At 49.4% G+C, this 19516-nt stretch overlaps 1 protein-coding gene across 2 annotated transcripts; it reads left to right on the forward strand.

The window, feature by feature from the left end:
- The first annotated feature begins 2296 nt into the window (after positions 1-2296).
- On the forward strand, positions 2297-17831 carry TXLNA (taxilin alpha). Of its 2 annotated transcripts, XM_016217594.2 has the most exons (11): positions 2297-2402; positions 2925-3134; positions 3757-4092; positions 5995-6086; positions 8399-8569; positions 10237-10431; positions 12234-12353; positions 12584-12658; positions 13127-13219; positions 13593-13688; positions 14383-17831. In XM_016217594.2, the coding sequence occupies exons 2-11, from the start codon at positions 2957-2959 to the stop codon at positions 14689-14691; spliced, it is 1665 nt and encodes a 554-aa protein (XP_016073080.2). In that variant the 5' UTR covers positions 2297-2402; positions 2925-2956; the 3' UTR covers positions 14692-17831. The 2 variants fall into 2 exon arrangements, with proteins under 2 accessions (XP_016073080.2, XP_016073072.2); XM_016217586.2 differs by lacking the exon at positions 2297-2402 and having other exon boundaries at positions 2604-3134.
- Positions 17832-19516: the final 1685 nt, after the last annotated feature.

Here is a 19516-nt window from a genome sequence, read left to right on the forward strand (position 1 = left end):
GATGCTAGACCGGTGGGGTCAGACTGGACCTGGGTTCAGCAACCTTGGTACTTGAGTTCTGGCTAGGAAAGAATTCAAAGCCAAGACCCAAACTATAAGAGAACATTTATTTGGTAAATCACAGAGGTAGGAAAAGTAATTCCTAGAAGAAATGGGCTTAGGCAACAAGTCATAGAGGTAAAGGAAGGGCCCTTGGAGCTTGGGAGTGAGGAAGGTAATAGTAACACGCCAGGAGGAGGGAGGAGGAGGAAGGGAAAGGCAGGGTCATGCTCCCAGGAGGGCGAGCACACTGGGTCCTCCATTTTAAGAGGGGAATTTTAGGGGCGGTCCCAGGGGAAGCTCTCAATAGAATATTCAGCAGCTTTCCATGTGTGTCCTTTCAGGGTCTAGGTCTCCACTGATTGATTGGTCAGCCCCAGAGCAGGGGGTCATTACCCAATGCAGCTGGTCCTGACGTCAGCTTTGGGGTCGCTGCTCTGGTTTTGTTGCTTTTGTGGGCCTGGAGCTGAAATGCCACTGAGGTCTAAAAGATATTTCTAGAAAGAAAAGGTCAGGGGGTCCAAACTGCATGACCAGTGATATGCTAGGGGAGGAAAAGTCACCCTGGGGGGTGAGGTCCCACCCTACAATTGTCCTTTGCTGGGCACCCAGGGCTTTCCTCCCTGGTGACCTTCTGTACCTGGCCCATCGTCCTTGCTCTGCTCATGTCTGTAACTGCCTACCACAGAAGTAGTAAAAGTAGAGTTGGAGCAAAAAAAGGGCAGAAGGGGTGGGCAGGAATGGCTGGAAACCAAAGCCAACCATGTAGGCATTAAATTCCAGGTGTGTATGTTGTTGGTTTTAGTTTGTTTTTTCTATCCCAAATACTGCCACTGGTTGCAATTTTTTTTTAATTTATCTTCGTTGTTCAAAGTATTACGGATATCCCCTTTTTTACCTCATTGGCCCCCTCCACCCTACTCCTGCCCCCTCCCCAGGCCTTCACCACGCTATTGTCTGTCATCGGTTATGCATATGAGTTGTTGGGGTTTTTTTGTTCGTTTGTTTGTTTTTAAATTTTTTATTTTTTTTTTTAATATATCTTTATTGATTTCACACAGAGGAAAGGAGAGGGGGATAGAGAGGTAGAAACATCAATGATGAGAGAGTCATTGATCGAGCCCACAACCTGGGCATGTGCCCTGACCAAGGAATCGAACCCTGATCGCCTGGATCCCAGGTCGAGGCTCAACCGCTGAGCCACGCCCGGCCGGGCCAGTTGTTGGGTTTTATTCTATTATCCATAGGCAACTGGATGAAGAATTGTGATCTCAAATTTGGAGGAAAGTTTGGCTCTTTTCACCTTTATCCTCAGTGCAATAGAGACTTTCTGGAGGGTGGGCCAGTCAGAGAAAAGGCTCAGGAATCTGCTGAGGCTAAACTTCTTGCAGGGTCCCCTCAGACCCTTCCAAAGAGGGACTCATGCTTGTAATTGGGAGGGGGGGAAATACAACCTGCTTTCACAAGTTTTCACCTTAACTCCTCAGGTAAAGTGGGCCATGGTTATTTCTTCGGGGTGAGAGGAAGCGCAGTCCAGTAAAGATGGGTGCTGGTGCTGGTGCTGGACTTCCTGCTCTAAGCACTCAGTAGCCATGCGAACTTGGGTAAATTATCTAACTTTGCCTCACCGTCCTCAGCTGTAAAACGATAACAATAAATAGTACTTATATTGATGAACAGTTAAGAGAATTAAGCTAGTAGATAACGAGAAAACACACTGTAAACGCTTAGAGAACTACTTTTTTTACTGAAAGTTTCCATCTGAAGACGGAAATTGAGTCCCTGAGAGAGAAAATGCCCAGTCACGCAGCAAGTTAATGAAGTTCGGACTGCAATACAAGTCTTCTGGTTCCCAGCCCAGTATTCTGTCCCTTGTCCTCAGTTCCCAGGCGGTCACACATGTTCACAGCAGGAGAGAAAGGGTTGGTGGAGGCGTGCAAGAAAAAAGAGCCAGGCGTAAGGCTTTTGGAGCTTAATCATAGCTTCTGAGGGAGAGAAGCGAGGTTCACGTGGGACCTAGAGCAGAATAAGCAGCTCCTCGCGGACATCCTGCGTATCTGGCTCCTGGAACTAAAGCCCTTTTACTGCATCCTGGGAGTTGAGGGTCATTCCCGGTGCATGGAGGGACGTGTAGTCCTTTCCCTCCCCCACCTCCCAACTCACCCGCCTCTGAGGCCGCCTCTCCTCATCTTTCCCAGCAAGCCCCGCGCGAGAGCCGGCTAGTGATTGGGTGCGGGGAGCGGGCGGCTTTGCCTGCAGCGGTTACCCGGGGTTTCCGGTACGAGGCCAAGGCGGGCGAAGCCGTCAGGGCGTCTGCTGTGGGGTCCCTACCGCGGCTGCTAGAGGGACGAGGCGATCAAAAGGTCTGTAGACCTGACCGCTTTCGGCCAGTGCGAAGAATCACGCAGATTCCGCGGGAGGTTTCGGGCCGTGGGGCAGGGCTGAGGCCTCTGCGCATGCGCGGGCGGCTCGCGCCTTGGGAGGGCGCGCGGGGCGTGGGTGGCTGTGTGCTCGCGCGTGCGCGGGTGGGGGCCCACGTGGGCCCCGGGAGGCGGGGGAGAGACCGGGAATCGAGCGTCCCGCCACGTCAGTCACCGGCCCGGAACCTATCCCGGGCTTGGCGGATCCTGAGGGGGCCTCATTGTGCCGGGAAGAGGCCTGAGGAGAAAGAAGGCCTCTCTTCCCCCGCTCCTGGAGCAGCGCCCCGAAAACCTGCCCGGGCACACCGGGCTCCCCTGACCCGCCAAACACGGAGAGAACCGTTGGTTACCTCCGGGGAACGCCGGCCAGTTTGTTTTTGGAAGCTTTGTGCATCCGGTATTGGGATTTCTGATCCAGGCTGAGAATTTCGGCCTGGAGAATAGCAAATGTGCTTGTTTCTATAGGACCTGCTCCTCACCTAGCATTGCAAACCGCAATGAAGAACCAAGACAAAAAGAATGGGGCTGCCAAGCAATCAAGCAACACTCCCCACTCAAAAAGCAACGCGGGGCAAGCGGAAGCTGGACCAGGGGGAGCCCAGGGGCTGCCCAGCCAGTCGGCCTCTGCGACAGAAGCTGAAGGTTCCACCAGCCAGACTCCAGGGAACACTGAGGGTGTGTGCCAACTCTGCTTTTCCATCGGACAAGGGGAGGAGTTTGCGGTGTGCCAGCCTAGCTCCTGGAGTTAGAGGCCCCTGTTTACCCAGAAAGAAGGAACTGTAGAATGAGAGGGAGGCCAGTGCTCTGCCTGTGCGATCCCCACCATGTCCTAGGGAGTTGGTAGAGCCTTGGACTCTTAAGAACAGGAACAGAATTGAGAGAAGGCTTTGACAGGATTAAATCAGGTGGCAGTCAAATGAGACACCCAACCTGCAAGTCCAGGTTAGAAACACCTTATGCACCAGTGGATAACTGCTTTTTATACTTGAGGCATTTTGGAACTTTTTTAACATCAAGAAATGATTTCAAAGGGAGGAAGGGGGTGGAGTAGACATTGAGCTCCTGCTACATGCCATCCCTATGCACTGAATGCTTTACTTACTTGATTTCTTTTATAGTCACAACAAACATGGTTGGGAGGTAGTGAGAAATACTCATGTCATTTTATAGGTAAATGAGCTGAGACTTAAAGAAATTAGGCAACATTTAACCCAAACCAGTAAGTTTGGGCCTGAAAAATCCCAACCAGTGGTATAACCATCTTATTTCTCACTCTGCCCCTCATTCTCTCCTGTAGGAGCACAAGCCAAAAACTCTCAGTCTGGGGCCCTCCGTGATGTCTCTGAGGAGCTGAGCCGCCAGTTGGAAGACATCCTGAGTACATACTGTGTGGACAACAATCAGGGGGGCCCAGGTGAGAATGGTGCACAGGGTGAGCCTGCTGAACCTGAAGATGCAGAGAAGTCCCGGACCTATGCCTCAAGGAATGGAGAGCCTGAACCAGAAACCCCAGTAGTCAATGGTGAGAAGACCTCCAAGGGAGAGCCAGGCACAGACGAGATCCGAGCAGGTGATGAGGTGGTAGACCGAAACCACCGAAGGCCACAGGAAAAGAAGAAAGCCAAGGGTTTAGGTGAGCAGAGGGCAACTACTTGTGAGCATCTTGAGGGGAGGGAGTTTGGACTTGACATTCCTTGGGCTATCCTGCTCTTCTAGGATTTAGAGGAATCCCTACTGCCCAGAGCAGTGTATCACACTAGTTTAATCATAGCCAGGGCTATGGGGCTGTAGCATAGAGGCACGCAGGTTATTCACTGCACAGGGGCTTCTGGCTTTGGGAGCGAGTGAGAACCGACATCCAACCTGCTCTCTGAGAAAATGGAGAGGAGAAGGCCTGGGTGGACTCCTATGCCAGCCATCACCATTTCTAACCTGTGCGACCTTGGGCAAGGCCTTTCTTTCTGGCCCTTAGTTGTCACTTCTCTACAGTAAGAATTGTACTAGACCAGGATTGAAAACTCAAAGAAGCCAAGAGCATGCCTGCTTTATTCAAAGGTTACTTACTTGGTCCCAGCAAGTTGATAGCATGTGAAACTACAGGCTAAGTTTAGACAGCCTTCCTTGTTTTTTTTTTAAAAAAGTGAGAGTTATGTGCAATCTAGATTTAACAGTTGGCAACTGATATGCTAGGCCCCAAACAAAACCCATCTGTGGGTTGGATTTGGCCGGTGTGATTTGCAATCTCCACACTGATCTCTCGGAGCTTCCCAGGGTTGCCACTCCAGAAGCCGTGCGGTGCGGTGCGGTGCGGTGCGGTGCGGTGCTGTGCTGTGCTGTGCGGTGCTGTGCTGTGTACGGCGGCCTTCCAGGGAAACTGAGGGAAGAATCTGACTCAGGCACAGGCAGTGGAAGAAAAGTCATTTGGGTGAGGGTGGGAGTAGGGGGCTAGTAGGGGTTTCTTAAAGAACCAGTCAGGCGGTATTGTACCCACCCCATAACTGTCATCCTAATTTAAAGAAAATTTTTTTGTTTGTTTATAATCCTAGGATCAAATATTGGAAAGTATATTCATTTTTAAGTTCCTTGTATGGCTACCTCTGTAAGAGTTTAGTAGTTCTCAGGGAGACCTTTTTTTGTGGGTTTTTTAAGTTTTATTATTTTTTTTGTTTTTGTTAATCCTCATCCCAGGATATTTTTCTATTGATTTTTAAAGAGAAAGGGAGGGAAGGAGGGAGAGGGAGAAACAGACAGACATCAGTGTGAGATACATCAATTGGTTGCCTCCGGTAAGCGCCTGATCAAACCCACAACCCTTCAGTGCGCTGGCCGGATACTCCAGCCACTGAGCCACATGGTCAGGGCAGAGACCTGTTCCTTTTTTTTGTCCTTCCTCTTTCAGGAGGGAGGGTGTTCCTTGCATTGAAACAGTAGTACTGGATTCACAGATGAGACCTTTTTTTATATATATAAATATGTATATATGTATGTATTGATTTTTAGAGAGAGAAGAAGGGAGAGGGAGAGAGAAACACCAATGTGAGAGCAGACCATCGATGAGCTGCCTCCTGCACGACCGCCATGGGGGATTGAGCCCACAACTGGGAATGTGCCCTGACTGGGAATGGAACTGGCAGCCTTTTGGTGCACAGGATGATGCCCAACCAACCGAGTCACAGCAGCCAGGGCAGGGACACCTTTCTTAAACATGTTGGTAGAGCAAGTGTTGTTTTTGTCCCATTCCTGGTGCTCACCAAGGAGATTCCACAGAGATTCAGTCATTCATTTAATAAGTATTTGTGGAGCATGTCCTCTGTGATGGGCACTAGGGACAGCACTGGACTACATTCATAGGCAGAATTGAGTTGGTCCCAGCCCTCATGAAGCACACAGACTAGCAGGGAAGGCAGCCAGTTCAATAAACAGAAATATAAAGTATGATAGGGGAGGTTTGTCTCAAGGCAGAAGAGTATGAACTCAGGCCCAGAGGGTACTCCCAGAGAATTGGGTACATGCCTTTGTTCCCTGTACTTTGCAGGAAAGGAGATTACATTATTGATGCAGACATTGAACACGCTGAGTACCCCAGAGGAGAAGCTGGCAGCTCTGTGCAAGAAGTATGCTGAACTGGTCAGTTCTCCCCCTTCTCCTTGCACCCTCTCTGCCTCGGAATGTCAGCAGGCCACTCAGCATGGGGTTGAGGGTACAAGGGCAGGTGGGTGGCTTAATTTCTGTTCAACCTCTCTGAACCTTTTCCTCATCTAACTAGGGGGTCAAGTCCCAGCCAACTCCATCCAGTCTGACAGTAAGAGGAGAAATTGCACATTCCAGTGCAATAAAATTAATTACTTGATATTTTCTTTATCCGCAGGCCATAGTCAAATTTCCCCAGTTGTTTAAAGATGTCACTTTGATCAAATCAGAGTCCAGAGGAGGTCCATTTATTACATTAGGTTGTTAGGACATTTTTTTCCGCTTTACTCCAAAGCAGTTTTCATCTTACTGCCGTGCCCTTTTTCCTATAACAATGACTTATTGCAGATCAATTGTCCTGTAGAGTGCCCCACTTTCTAGTTTTGTGGTGGCATTTAACTTGTTCCTTTACCTCCTTAGTTCCTATAAATAAAGTGGAAGTTAGCTCTAGGAGCTTGATCCAATTCAAGTTCAACTATTTTGACAAGAATTCTTCATAGGTGAATCACAGGGGAAACAAAGTGTAGTCACCTTACTTTTAGAGATGAAAGATTGTTCAGGGTCCTTCCTTTTGTCAGGTTCCCCATCAAAATTTAAACAGATTCATCCACTGAAGGTTATTGCCTAATTTAAATTACTTCATCCCATTCACATTTATTAGCTGGAATTCTCCTATAAGGAACTTTTCACCTATAGAATGGGGGAAATTATACTTGCCTAATGGGATTATTATAATGATTAAATAAAGGAAAGGATACGAAAAAGATACCACGCTTTCAGAATGATCCAGCCATGGAAAGATTGATGATGGCAGGAGAGGAGGAAGTGAGTTGCTAGAATGATGTTCTTGAGTAGGTGAGAGGAGATGAGGTCCATTGCACCAGGAGAGGGGTCTGCCGTGGTGAAAAGCAAGGCCAGGTCCTTGTCACGAGGAGAGAACAGATGTAGGTGGACTGGCGGATCTGGAGCGTGTGCCGCTGCTCCTCCAGTTGCGTTTGTGTTCTCAGGGACACGGAAGTGACCATTTCAGCTGGGGCAGGAGGTTTGAAGAGGGGGATGAAGTAGTGACCTAGAAGAATGAATAACGTGGAAACGTAGGAATGCTGGATAGACGGGCAGTGTGGCCTTGAAGTTAAAGTGGAATCTTTTAAGCAGAGGCTGCTTTGGTGCCAGTGCAGGGTAAGCAGGAAGCCGATATACTAGGGTTGGGATTTTTCTGGGAAGAGGGCAAGAGTTGAGGGCATAAGGAATCTAAACTGGATAAGAAGGAAAGTGAAAGGATGGTTGGGTCAAAGGATTGAAGGTCCAGTAGGGTAGTAGACCTTCTAGGACCGCAGGTATTGATTGAGGGGGATGAGCTTGGCAGGTAGGTGGTGGTGTGTGGTGCTGGCTTGGGGTGAGATCATGGAGGTTGGTGCAGTTCTGAGTGGTGACAAAGCGGCCAACTGAAGTGTGACTAGTCTGAATCTGGATGTGCTATAAGTGTAAGATACACAGTGTGTTTAACAGACCTAAGAAAAAGGAAGACTGTAAAATATCTCAAACTTTTTACATTGATTCTAGGTTGAAATTATAATATTCAGATATTAAAGTTGGTTTCACCTATTTTATTTTTATTTTTACTTTTTTAATGTGGCCACTAGAAAATTTTAATTGCATAATTGAATCATGTTCTGTCTACTGTTCAGCATGAAAAGGCTCATGGGAGGAGCTAAGCTGAGAAAGGACAGGGTCCAAGGAGGAGGTTAAGGACTATGAGGCCAGGGAGTCAGAAGAATTGTCAGTAATGAATGAAAAGGCCAAGATGATAATAGGAATCATGTTGAAGAAAGAAATGGTGCATCGGTGCCAGAAGTCTTGGAGCAAAGAGTGATGGGGTCTGTTGAATACAAAGAGGGATAGGCAGCAGGTGGTCTCATCTGAAGGCATGAGTGTCCCCAGAGTTGGGGGAATATAATGGTCTGAGAGTCTTGAGAACTTTGACTCTGGAATCAGAGCTGGGAAAGAAACTGGGATCTGCTGGCTGTGTACCTCTGCTTGTCCTGTCTGAGCGACCATTTCTGTATCCATGAAGTACAGGGGCCTTTAGGGTTATCGTGAGGAGCAAATGAAGCACCTGCACACTGTCCGACTTGAGCTATTATTATGGCTGGAGTCTAGGGAGAGAACTAGGGTCAGTTCAGCTCAGGAGACCCTGGATCCTCATGGAGAGAGCCTCGCAGGGCACTTACCTGACCTCCTGTCCCCAGCTGGAGGAGCACCGGAACTCCCAGAAGCAGATGAAGCTCCTGCAAAAGAAGCAGAGCCAGCTAGTGCAGGAAAAGGACCACCTGCGCGGTGAGCACAGCAAGGCCATCCTGGCCCGCAGCAAACTCGAGAGCCTGTGCCGTGAGTTGCAGCGCCACAACCGTTCCCTCAAGGTACGCTGGCTGGGCCCCCTGAGAGGGACAACTGGTTACCTTAACTTCCACTAATCTTTGGTGGCTTTCCCCTTAAAGACTAGCACAGGCTTTCAGTATAGAAATAGATTTTTGCAGTAATGCCCTGCCTTAGGGAGAACTACTTGTAACCATTGGACATGTCCTTGTGTTAGGTAAGGTGAAGGCTTAGGAGCAGAGAGAACCCACAGTATAGGCCTTCCAAGAGTTCTCAGTTCCATTGCAGTCCCCAGGTAAGCTGGGGTCTGGCGCCGACCAGCAGCTCTTACCCCCAAGTCGGTCAGTCAGGAATGTGGGTCCTTTCTCCTTGTTCTGCCTCTCCTAGGGTGGGGTCACTCTGGGTAAAGCCTGGTCATGGCTGTGACCTCCAGGTCATTTTTGTATGTATATCCTTTATATATATCCTAAAATTTGGATTAGCAAATATGTAGTATTTTGCCACTTGCTTTGCTCATTTTTGTCTTTTAAAACATTACAAATTTAATGTAAATTTGATGTAAGGGATTCAAAGGTGACAAAAGTGTAACAAATCAAAGGTAATAGTTGCCCACTGTCCTCAACCCCAGTGCCCAGCAGAAACCTCTGGAAAATAAACCTAATAATATGTAAGTTTAAGTACAACCTTTTAACTTTCCTGTCTACATATAAAATCTTACAGATTTTTAAATGAAAGTATTGCACGTGTATTGTGTCATATCCTAGTCCATTTTCTTGCTTTACACAGTGCCTTATCTTTCCCTGCCAGTGTACATAGAACTATCTCATTCTTTTTTTTTTTTTTTTTTTCATTCTTTTTAACAATATCATCATATGGATATTTTGTATTTTATTTATGTCCTCATTAAGGTATTTTGGGGTTGGTTTTAATTTTTCACTATTACATATGGAGAGTTACAGTGAGAATTCTTGCTACATATATCCCTGGCTAATTACATAGAACTTATCTGTAGGATAAATCTCAGAAGTGATATGTCTGGGTCAAAGAGTATGCAAATTTTAGTAGATTTTGCCAGATTTCCTTCCCACTAACATTGTCTGATTGCCTAATTCTTGCCAACCCTGGGTATTACTGAATCTTAACTACTTGGTGGGGGGTTGGGTGGGGAGTGTCAAAGATGAAAGCGCATTGAAATGAGACTACTTAAGGCCCTGGCTGGGTAGCTCAGTTGTTTAGAGCATTGTCCCAATACACCAAGGTTGTAGGTTCAATCTCTGGTCAGGGCACAAACAAGAAGCAACCAATGAATGCATAAATAAGTGGAACAACAAGTCGATGGTTCTCGCTCTCTCCCTCCTCCTCCTCCCTCGCCCTCCCTCTTTCCCTTCCTCTCTAAAAAGTCAATTTTTTAAAAAACAAGACTATTTATAGGTCTGGAAAAATAGGCTTCAGGAGATCCAAAGCTTGTTAGAATGGCACTTAACATGTATACCTGCATTTTTCTAGGGAGAGACTCTCTCCCTCGGTGCCACCGAAATACAGAAGTGTCTATTAGGAGCCCCCATTGCATGGCATCCTGGAGCCTGGCTACTCCTCACTTTGAGAACAGGGAGGACTATTGATAGAGACCATTCTGGCCTAGTTGGGGGAGCCTTTTGAGGCTGGCTGGGGAGCAACAGATGATGGAGCTGGGGCTGACTTCTCTGCCCAGGAAGAAGGCGTGCAGCGGGCCCGGGAGGAGGAGGAAAAACGCAAGGAGGTGACCTCGCACTTCCAGGTGACACTGAATGACATTCAGCTACAAATGGAGCAGCACAATGAGCGCAATTCCAAGCTGCGCCAGGAGAACATGGAGCTGGCTGAAAGGCTCAAGAAGCTGATTGAGCAGTATGAGCTGCGAGAGGAGGTGAGGTGTTATGGACAAGTCACCATGGCCCAGGAATTGGGAGGTTCTGGGTGTGTGGCAGGCTCTTAGACAGCACTTTGCAGGCTTCATTCCATTCTCCTTCTTTGGGAGGGGAACAATGTTGTGCATCCTCATGCAGACGAGGAATTGAGGTAAGGAAAAGAGAATGTCCCATAGCCACATGACCATAGGTCTACAGTATCTGTCCTAAATGGTAGAGCCAGGTATCTTGTAGAATTAGAACTGTCCAAGTGTTAGAATGGAGATATGTTTCTGTATTGTGTATTATGTAGCACCCCCGGCAGGGCCTTGCTTGTAGCAGCACCCCTGAATCAGACACGTTAATATTTATGCAGTTAAACTTCTGAGTATATACACACCTAGATTATAATTAGCTATACAAAGGTAGAGGTCAAGTTTGTCTGCCAACTTCTGACAATTTCAGTTTTCAGAATTTTTTAGAATTTGAAATTGCAGGGGAGGAGCTGGACCTATAGTCAGTGATCGACTCCAAAGGCTATGTCCTCTGATTCCTTGCTGCTCTGCTATCCCTGCCACCAGAAAGGGCTGGATGTCACAGCCCTGGCTGGCATTGGCTGCTTCCCAGGGCACTTGAGTCCCTCTCTTTGGGTGTCTACATGCTAATCACTGGGCTGTTCTGGGCCTCTGTTTCCTTGTCATGAAAAGAGAGACTGGCAGCTACTTTACAGTCCTGGACCAGGCCCCTTACTAGGCCCTAGGGGTGTGGTGATAGGTGATAGGTGAGATAGGCAAGACCCTGCTGCCTTTTGCTCACAGTCCAGTGTGGCAGTCTTATGCAGGGTCTAGGGGGCCCTCCCCTGACCCACCTTGTCTTTTCCTGTACTTTGTCCTCTGGGAACAAGGCTGCTTGTGATGCATTTGGTTTGAGAGGAGTCTGGTTGGTTCCTGTTCCTCAGCACTGAAAGACATGGAGGCTTCCTGAGCCACCAGAGTAGGGCACCTACTTCAAGAACCTGAGGACTCTCCCCCCCTGCCCCGTTTCACCCCAAGGCAGAATAAGACTTGGTACTGCCTGTGGAGGTAGAGTTGTGGGGTCCCAGGCCCTATGCTCCTCGTTTACACCTCACCCCAGTCAGGATCAGGCTCTGCAATCCTGGCCCCTCTGAGCCTCTAGACTTCAGTTCCCAGGTGACTGAAATTTATCATGTCCCAAACTGGACACATCCCCAAGGCACCTTCCCTTCCTCATTCAAAAAATACATAGAATGCCCTACATCCCTTTTTTCAGTTGCTTTTACCTTCGAGGTAGCACTTGATAGCATCTTCGCTCTATCCCTGCTCTCTCACCCATCCCAGTTCCCAGGGCTCCTCCTGCAGGCGGGACAGCCATTCCTTGGGATATCAAATCTTCCCTGTAGATTGAGCAGAGCTCTGCCAGTAGAACTAAGTTGTTGTATTGACAGAAGTGTTGTTTTTGCCCTTCCCACTTAAAAGGAGCTGGGCTGCAATAGTGAGAGTTGTCAGTCCAGTGGGTTGATCTCTCTTGGGATGGAGATTTGCGTATTTATTAATTGGTGTCCTGGGAGCTGATTTCATCCACAAACCCCTGTGCTCACCCAGGACTGACTCAATGGGAGAGAAATAAGGTATGGTTGGGAAGTAGACTTTCCCGGAACTTGGGGCCCACATCCTATGGTACACATGGGAGTCTAGCATGTCAGATTGAGGTAGGCTGGGCAGGGGGCCCTGGGGTCTGTAGCTACTGGGCCTCCCTGAGAAAAGGAGCTCAGGTGGACCCTTCTCACCATGCTTTCCTGCAGCATATCGACAAAGTCTTCAAACACAAGGACCTGCAGCAGCAGCTGGTAGACGCCAAGCTCCAGCAGGCCCAGGAGATGCTGAAGGAGGCAGAGGAGAGGCACCAGCGGGAGAAGGATTTTGTGAGGCTCAGGCTCTGGGGTTGGGGGGTACTGGAAGTGGTGGGTTGGGTTCTGGCTTAGTTCATAGTCAAGTTTGTATGGGAAAGGTTGCTGTCTGGCCAAACCAGGCACTGCCTCCTCGGACACCAGTCAGAGAGCAGAAAGCCTCAGTGGGTTCTGCTGTATATGGCAGAAAACACACACACCCCTCGGGGCTTCTGATGGGGTGTGCTGTTCTATCTTGGGAATAGCTCCTCAAAGAGGCAGTGGAGTCCCAGAGGATGTGCGAGCTGATGAAGCAGCAGGAGACCCACCTGAAGCAGCAGGTGAGACACTATGCATCCTGATCCTGTGCCTCCAAGGTCTCCTCACTGGGCCCTGTCCTGCGGGGAGGGAAATGGGACCCTCATTGTAGGACTCCCTTGACTGCTGTATGACCTTGCTGAGTCTTTGTTCTCTCTGGACCCGCCCAGCACCTGTGTGGTGGTGACCAGGTGGCTAGGTGAGCTCAAAGAACTTCATTCCTAGTCACAAGCATTGTGCTGCTTTTAAGGAGGTAGGGGACAAATGGTTGTTTTTAATTCTGTAAATTATACTTAATTTCGGAAGAAACAGTTGAAAACTAACTAAGGCAAAATATATCACCCCAAATCCTACTTTCTGGGCTTACATAAAGGAAAATGGTATCTTGGTGGAATTGTTGGGTCAGAGGGTCAAGGATGGGTCTGAGTGTGTTGACCAGAAATGCCCTCCAGAGAAGTTCGGTCTTACCTGTGGGCTTCTTTCTCACCCAGCTTGCGCTGTACACGGAGAAGTTTGAGGAGTTCCAGAATACTCTTTCCAAAAGCAGTGAGGTGTTCACCACATTTAAACAAGAGATGGAAAAGGTAACACTGGTCTGGGCTGGGTATGGCTGCAGGGGCACAAGCTGTTTCATTCAGAATGTGGTGCCTCCCTGGGAGCTGTTTACAGTAACAGTGTGATTGAGACCAAGGGGTGGAACTGTAGGGAGGGATCACAGCCTTTCTTCTCTTTTGAGGAAGTGTCAGTGGTGTACACACCTTCCCAGTTGCCCTGAAGAAGGGACTATCTTGCTGTTTCCTGTTACTGGCAGTGGGCATTTAACTTGAGAGTGGCATAGAAGGCACTGACTGTCCTGTAATGCCTTGCCTACCCCCATGGGACTGTTCCCCACCTTGGGGACACAGATGCAGACTGCCTTGTACCCTGACCATTTCCTCTGCCTGTCATATAACCCAGATGACTAAGAAGATCAAGAAGCTGGAGAAAGAAACCACCATGTACCGGTCCCGGTGGGAGAGCAGCAACAAGGCCCTGCTGGAGATGGCTGAGGAGGTGGGCTGAGTGTGCTCTGTGGCCAGGGGTGGGGTGTGCAATTACTGAGCAGGCCATTTCCTATAGTTCTAGCAGTGAGTGGTGAAGCTAGCAGGAGGTGGAGCTGGGCATTTCTGTCGAAGTCCAAGACGCTGCCAGCTCTCCCAGGGAAGATGATGAGCCCAGTCATAGGCCTACAGTGGAAGCAAAAAGAAAAAATGGAAGAAAGGAGTAGGGAAAATAAGGGGTGCCAACAATGCATGTAGTTTGTATGTGGAGTGGCCCTGATCATTTGATTTTGTGGTCTGAGCTGTAGGAGAGGAAAGTAACTCAGCGCTAGAGCAGCTACTGCAGCCAGACTTGCTGAATGGCTTTGCTATTCCAGTTCATTGAACCTTCCCTCAAGATCTGTGAGGTGGATGTTATTAGACGAGTTTAAGATAAGATACGCTGAAAAGTCAAGTACTTTGCCAAGGTCTTCTGGTGTATAAATGGAGGAATACATTGTCTCTAAGTCAGACATCTCCTCTACACCACATTGCCCTCAACTGACAGCCAGGTCTTGACATAAGCCAGCACTGTTTATTTGAAAGGGGCCAGCTTTGGACTCCAGTCTGCTTCTAGCATTGTTAAAGCGTGAATATTTTCTACCAAGTGACAGTGTGGGGTGGAGGATCGATGGCATGACACTGAAAGGCCCACTTTTTCTCCCTAGAAAACACTCCGGGACAAAGAGATGGAGGGCATGCAGGTGAAAATCCAGCGGCTGGAGAAGCTGTGCCGGGCACTGCAGACAGAACGCAATGACCTGAACAAGAGGGTACAGGACCTGAGTGCTGGTGACCGGGGTCCCCTCACTGACAGCGGGACTGAGCAAAGGCCAGAGGAGCAGGGTTGCGAGGGGCCTGGAGCCCAAGCACCTGGCTCTCCAGGAGCCACAGAAGCTCCTTGCTGCCCTGGAGCACCAAGCACAGAAGAATCAGGCCAAACAGGGCCCCAGGAGCCCACCTCCACCACCGCCTAGGGAGCCTGGCCCTGGGGGCATGCTGGGAAGGGAGCAAGCAGCCCAGCGAGGCCTGGTCCGTGCAAGGCTCCCACTGCTAAGCAGTCCAGTGCTGAGGCCCAGGGTGCTCTGACCTGGCAGGCATCTGGCACTTTGCAGTCTGAATTTCTTGGGTCAGCTTTACGTACATATGACATGTGCTAGGCCTCATGCATTTATATGTTAAGTGTAAAACAGGCTTGCTTTGGATGGAGATGGTGTGTGTACAGATGAAGTCAGTGGCTCTTCTGTGAGCTGAAGAGTCTTAAAGAGAAGCCATCATCTGTAGCTGCCTTCACAGTGACCTGGCAGGACAAGGGACTTGAACATTTCCCTGCCTGATTTGAGGCTCAGACCCCTCCCCTCCCTGCCCTTCAGGGATCATGACAAGTGACACACCCAGGCTTTGACTGTGTTTCTCTTGTTAGCAGCATTTGGGCAGCTCTGGCTCTCCTAGCTCCCCTGGAAGCTCCTTTGCTTTTCTTAACATGAAAAAGGGTCCCCAGGCAGAGCCTTGGCAGGGCACTCAGAGCTGGTGATCAAACCATTTTCCTGCCTCGGACAAGGAATCTGGAGAATGTTTCTGTGTGGGATGATGTGCTGGTAGGGAGCCCCTTGGGCACTGCTTCCCCTGCCCTGTGGTTGTGCCAGGACCAGGCCAATGACGCTTCTCAGTAGCCTTATCATTCACAGGTGCCTCTCTAGCCTGCACAAATGATTGATGAGATCACCCAAAGGATTCTTTCTGAAGGTTCTTCTGTTTTCATTGCACATGACAGTGTTTGTAGTAAGGATCTTCTGAGGAGGGAGAAGGAGGAGTGCTCTAGCAGTGGTGCCTGGGTTCCTGGCCTCCAGTGCCCCACCACCCTCCCCACCCACCTGGCACTTTTGTCATGTTGGTGCTTAGGTTTCCTGTTTGATGAAATCAAATTGTAGTAAGAGAAAGGAAAGGGCTTCTGATGGCCTTACCAGAAGTTTACCTATGGGTTTTAATCCTGAAAGGCCACCGCCAATTCCCACCACCATCCTCATGCAGCAGTTTCTGGGCCCCAGGAACAACTGTCCCCGGTGGCTTTGTGAGTCTGTTTCTGCTTCCTGCCCTGTGCAGTCCTTGAGATTTGCTCTAGTTCCATTGTCCAAGGAGTAAGAGCTGAGGTATGTCCTTGACATCCCACTTCTTCCTGTGTGGGAGCCCCAACTCTTGCCTGACAGCTGATGGATAAAAATGAGAACTAAATCCCAGAAATCCACAAAATGGCTGCAGATATGTGTCTGTCCCCATCCCATACCCCATATCCCCCCTCCCCTTAAATGTTACTCTGTGCTCTGAAAGTTCTGCTGGTTGCAAATTTGCCTAGGGTATTAGCCTGTCTTTATACAGGGTATTAGCCTGTCTTTATACAGAGCAATTTTCTGGAACAACAAAATGAGTCTTGGATCAGGAAGCAGGGCTCTGCTGGGCTTGGGGTATTGTAACCCTCCAGCTGGGCCTTGGCTTCAGCATAGCTGAGGGAGCCACAAACCAAGGTGGATAGGATGATTGAGCTGCTTCTCACTGTATTTTCCTGAAGCTAATTCATTATACAGGTCCTTTCATCTGTACAACTAGTCCATTCTTTCAGCCCTTAAATCCCCCTCGTAAAATAGGTTCATGAAGAGTATTATGTACTCCTGAACCATGTTCTTACTGACCAGAGATGGCAAGTGAAAGGTACACCATTTCTCCTCTGCCCCCACAGTAGGTACCACTAATCTGCTTCAGAGTATTTCCTGCTTATCCTGGTATTTCCTCATTTCTCAAGGTTCCCTCAGCAGCCAGTATAAGTGCTGAGACCTGTTTACCATCTCTGGCTGAGATACTGCTCTCCTGTGGAGAAGTGTTTCCCAAGGTCTTTTCTTCCCCCCCTGAAATGCTTGTGTCTAGAATGGTCCCTGAACATGCCTCTTCCAGTTCCAGTAAGGCTCCCTCCTGGCCCCTGTGCCAGGCTGAGGTACACAAGAGCTGTCAACCCCATACAGGGTTTGCTGGGCTATGGAAGCACAGAAGAGGCAGAAGCTTCTGCCCGCCCCTTTAAGATCAGGTGGCCCACGATTGCCTGCCTCACTTTAGCTACCTCTTAAAGCCGATGGTGTTAGGGAGAAGGGGGCTGTTGGAGCCCAGTGTGGTGGGGTGGGAGCTCAGCACAGCAGCCCTTTGAACCAAGTCTAGCTACTGTGGAGCTATAGTGAGCAAGGTGGCCCCAGCTGGGCTTCCCAGGTCAGAATTAATAGGCCCTGGGCATCCAGGCCAGGCTATAGGTAGGGTTCCCATTCCTCTAACTCCATTGACCAAATCTTAATCACTACAGCTGCTCTGCTTGCTCTGCTTTCCAAAGCCAGCCCAGGTACTTGAGTGCTGCCCACACCAGCCAGGCACCTGGGCCAGATGCAGGGGATGTGGCCTATCTGAAGGCCGGTGCCTTCCTCACTAGGGCAGGTCCCATGCACATGACCTCCATTCTAGGACCAAGAGCTGTGTTGGTTTCTTAGATTGCTAGCTTTTCCTCCAAGGGACCACAGCAGGTGAAGCTCACAGCACAGAGCCCTTGGCTCTGCTGACAGTTGTTTGTGTTCAGGACCTTGTCCAGCTGAGAGCTTCATGTACACCAGATTCTGAGAGGTGTCAGCAGCACTTTTTTTGTTTGCTTTCCATGAGGTTTTTGGACCATGGGCTGAGCTCAGGCACTTTTCTGTAAGAGAATGTTATGTCTGTAAAGATGGTTATTTTCCCTCCTCCACCCCATCGTGGTGGCCCTGCAGAGGGCTGACCAAGAGGCCATGGAGCTGCCCTGGTGTCTATGGGGGAGGGCCAAGGCCTGCTGAGTTGATGCTCCAGCTGCTGCTCCAGCCTTCCTACCTTGCACAGCACAGAGGGTCACCCCAGGGACAGCCAGGCACCTGCCTGGGGGAGGGGTGCAGCCATCTGTCACTGTAACTGCTTCCCTTATGGCCTAACTTGGCCTCCCAGATTTGTTTGAAGCTGTGCTGACAGCTTTTTTTGGTCTCGTTTTGGTATTCACAACAGCCAAGGACTTGATTTTGATGTATTTTAAACCACATTAAATAAAGAGTCTGTTGCCTTATTGCTTTTTTCCTGACCTTTGTGGTCATTTGGGCTTCTGGATCCATCTAGCCATCAATGATTTGTCTGGATCTGCTGCCAAGTCTTGGGCTATGTCCTGACACCCTGCATCTTCTAAAGTGCCCTCCTTCCTTCCAGCTCAGGACACGCAGATTCACTGCAGCTGCCTGAGTGGAGCCCTTGGCAAAGTTGGCATGTATAAGGGCAGGGGGACCCACTGAAGGTGTTTAGGCATGTATATGGCTCATGTATATGGGAGCACCAGAGATGATTTTCATTCAGTCAAAAATTGTCCCTACCTTCTGAGGGCTCGCAGGCTGGTGAGGGGAAAAGGAATGTTTAGATATAGAGAGGGTGGTGATGCTATGGGATCAAAGAGGAGAGAGGCCCTGCCCTTCAGACAGGGAATGTGAGTGGATACCTGGAAGGGCCTATGACCCACAGGGCAGATAGAACGACAACTTCATTTAGTAACTGGTTCAGCCAGCAATGTGGGTGACTCAAGGGTAGTGGAGGAGATGAGACGGGCCAAATCACCAAGAGCCTGTGTATCAGGTGAAGGGATGTGGGCTATATCCAAAGGGCAGGGGGACCCACTGAAGGTGTTTAGGTAGGAGACAGGGTCCATGTGGAAGGCAAAAAGCAAGGACAGCAGAAATCTAGGCGCATGCCAACTAAGGTCCAAATTAAGATGAGTGGCATCACTATTGGGCTGTCTGCCATGGGCAGCATCTCTTGGCACAGGTCCTCCAGGTTCCTTTCCTTTTATATATATATCTTTTATTGATTTCAGAGAAAGGAAGGGAAAGAGAAACATCAATGATCAAAGAGAGTCATCATTGATCAGCTGCCTACTGCATGCAGGCATGTGCCCTGACCGGGAATCAACCGTGATCTGGATCCTAGGCCAACGCTCAGCCGCTGAGCTGCGCCCGGCAGGTGGTCCCTTTCCTCTGATTCTGTGCATTCCTTGAATGTGGATTCTGCCTGCAGTTCTTAAGAATTAACTGGTATCACCCTGGCTGGGTGGCTCCATTGGTTGGAGCATCGTCCCCAAAAGATTTCCGGTTCGATTCCCAGTCCATCAGGGCACATACCCAGGTTGCAGGTTTGATCCCCAGTCAGGGTCAGGGCAAGTACTCAAGGCAACCAATAGATGTTTCTCTCTCACATTGATGCTTCTCTCACATTGATGTTCTTCTCTCTCAAAATCAGTGAAAATGTATCCCACCCCCACTCCCCCACCCCCCCACCCCCCACCCCCCGCTCACCCAGCCCACGCTCCTGTACGAGACACCCTGGATCCTCACTCGGCACCCTGTTCTCTCGGGCCCGGGCTGGGCTGGCACACAGAAATGGCCAACAAATGAGAGACAAAGTGCCCTTCTGTCCAGGCCTCCACAGGTAGATGTGTCCACACTGGCTGTAACAGTCCTCGCAGAGCCTCTGCCCCTTCCAGTCAGGGTTCTAATGGACTGATATTTTCTGTGTTGGCCATGTAGGTTCCAAAGACCCCTTGGAGGTGGTCATGGGAGGCCACCACAACTCTTGGAGCTCTAAGCAAAGCAGCTTGGAGAATAACTTCACCCTAGAGGTGCTCCTGGGCCCTCTTCCACTTTCTTAGAGGGCCCTAGTGCCACTCCAGCAGTTCTGGCAGAGGAGGAGAGGGATTTCCAGTTGTCCTCT

This window comes from Miniopterus natalensis, chromosome 9, assembly GCF_054644295.1.
Source record: "Miniopterus natalensis isolate mMinNat1 chromosome 9, mMinNat1.hap1, whole genome shotgun sequence".
Lineage (NCBI taxonomy): Eukaryota > Metazoa > Chordata > Mammalia > Chiroptera > Miniopteridae > Miniopterus > Miniopterus natalensis.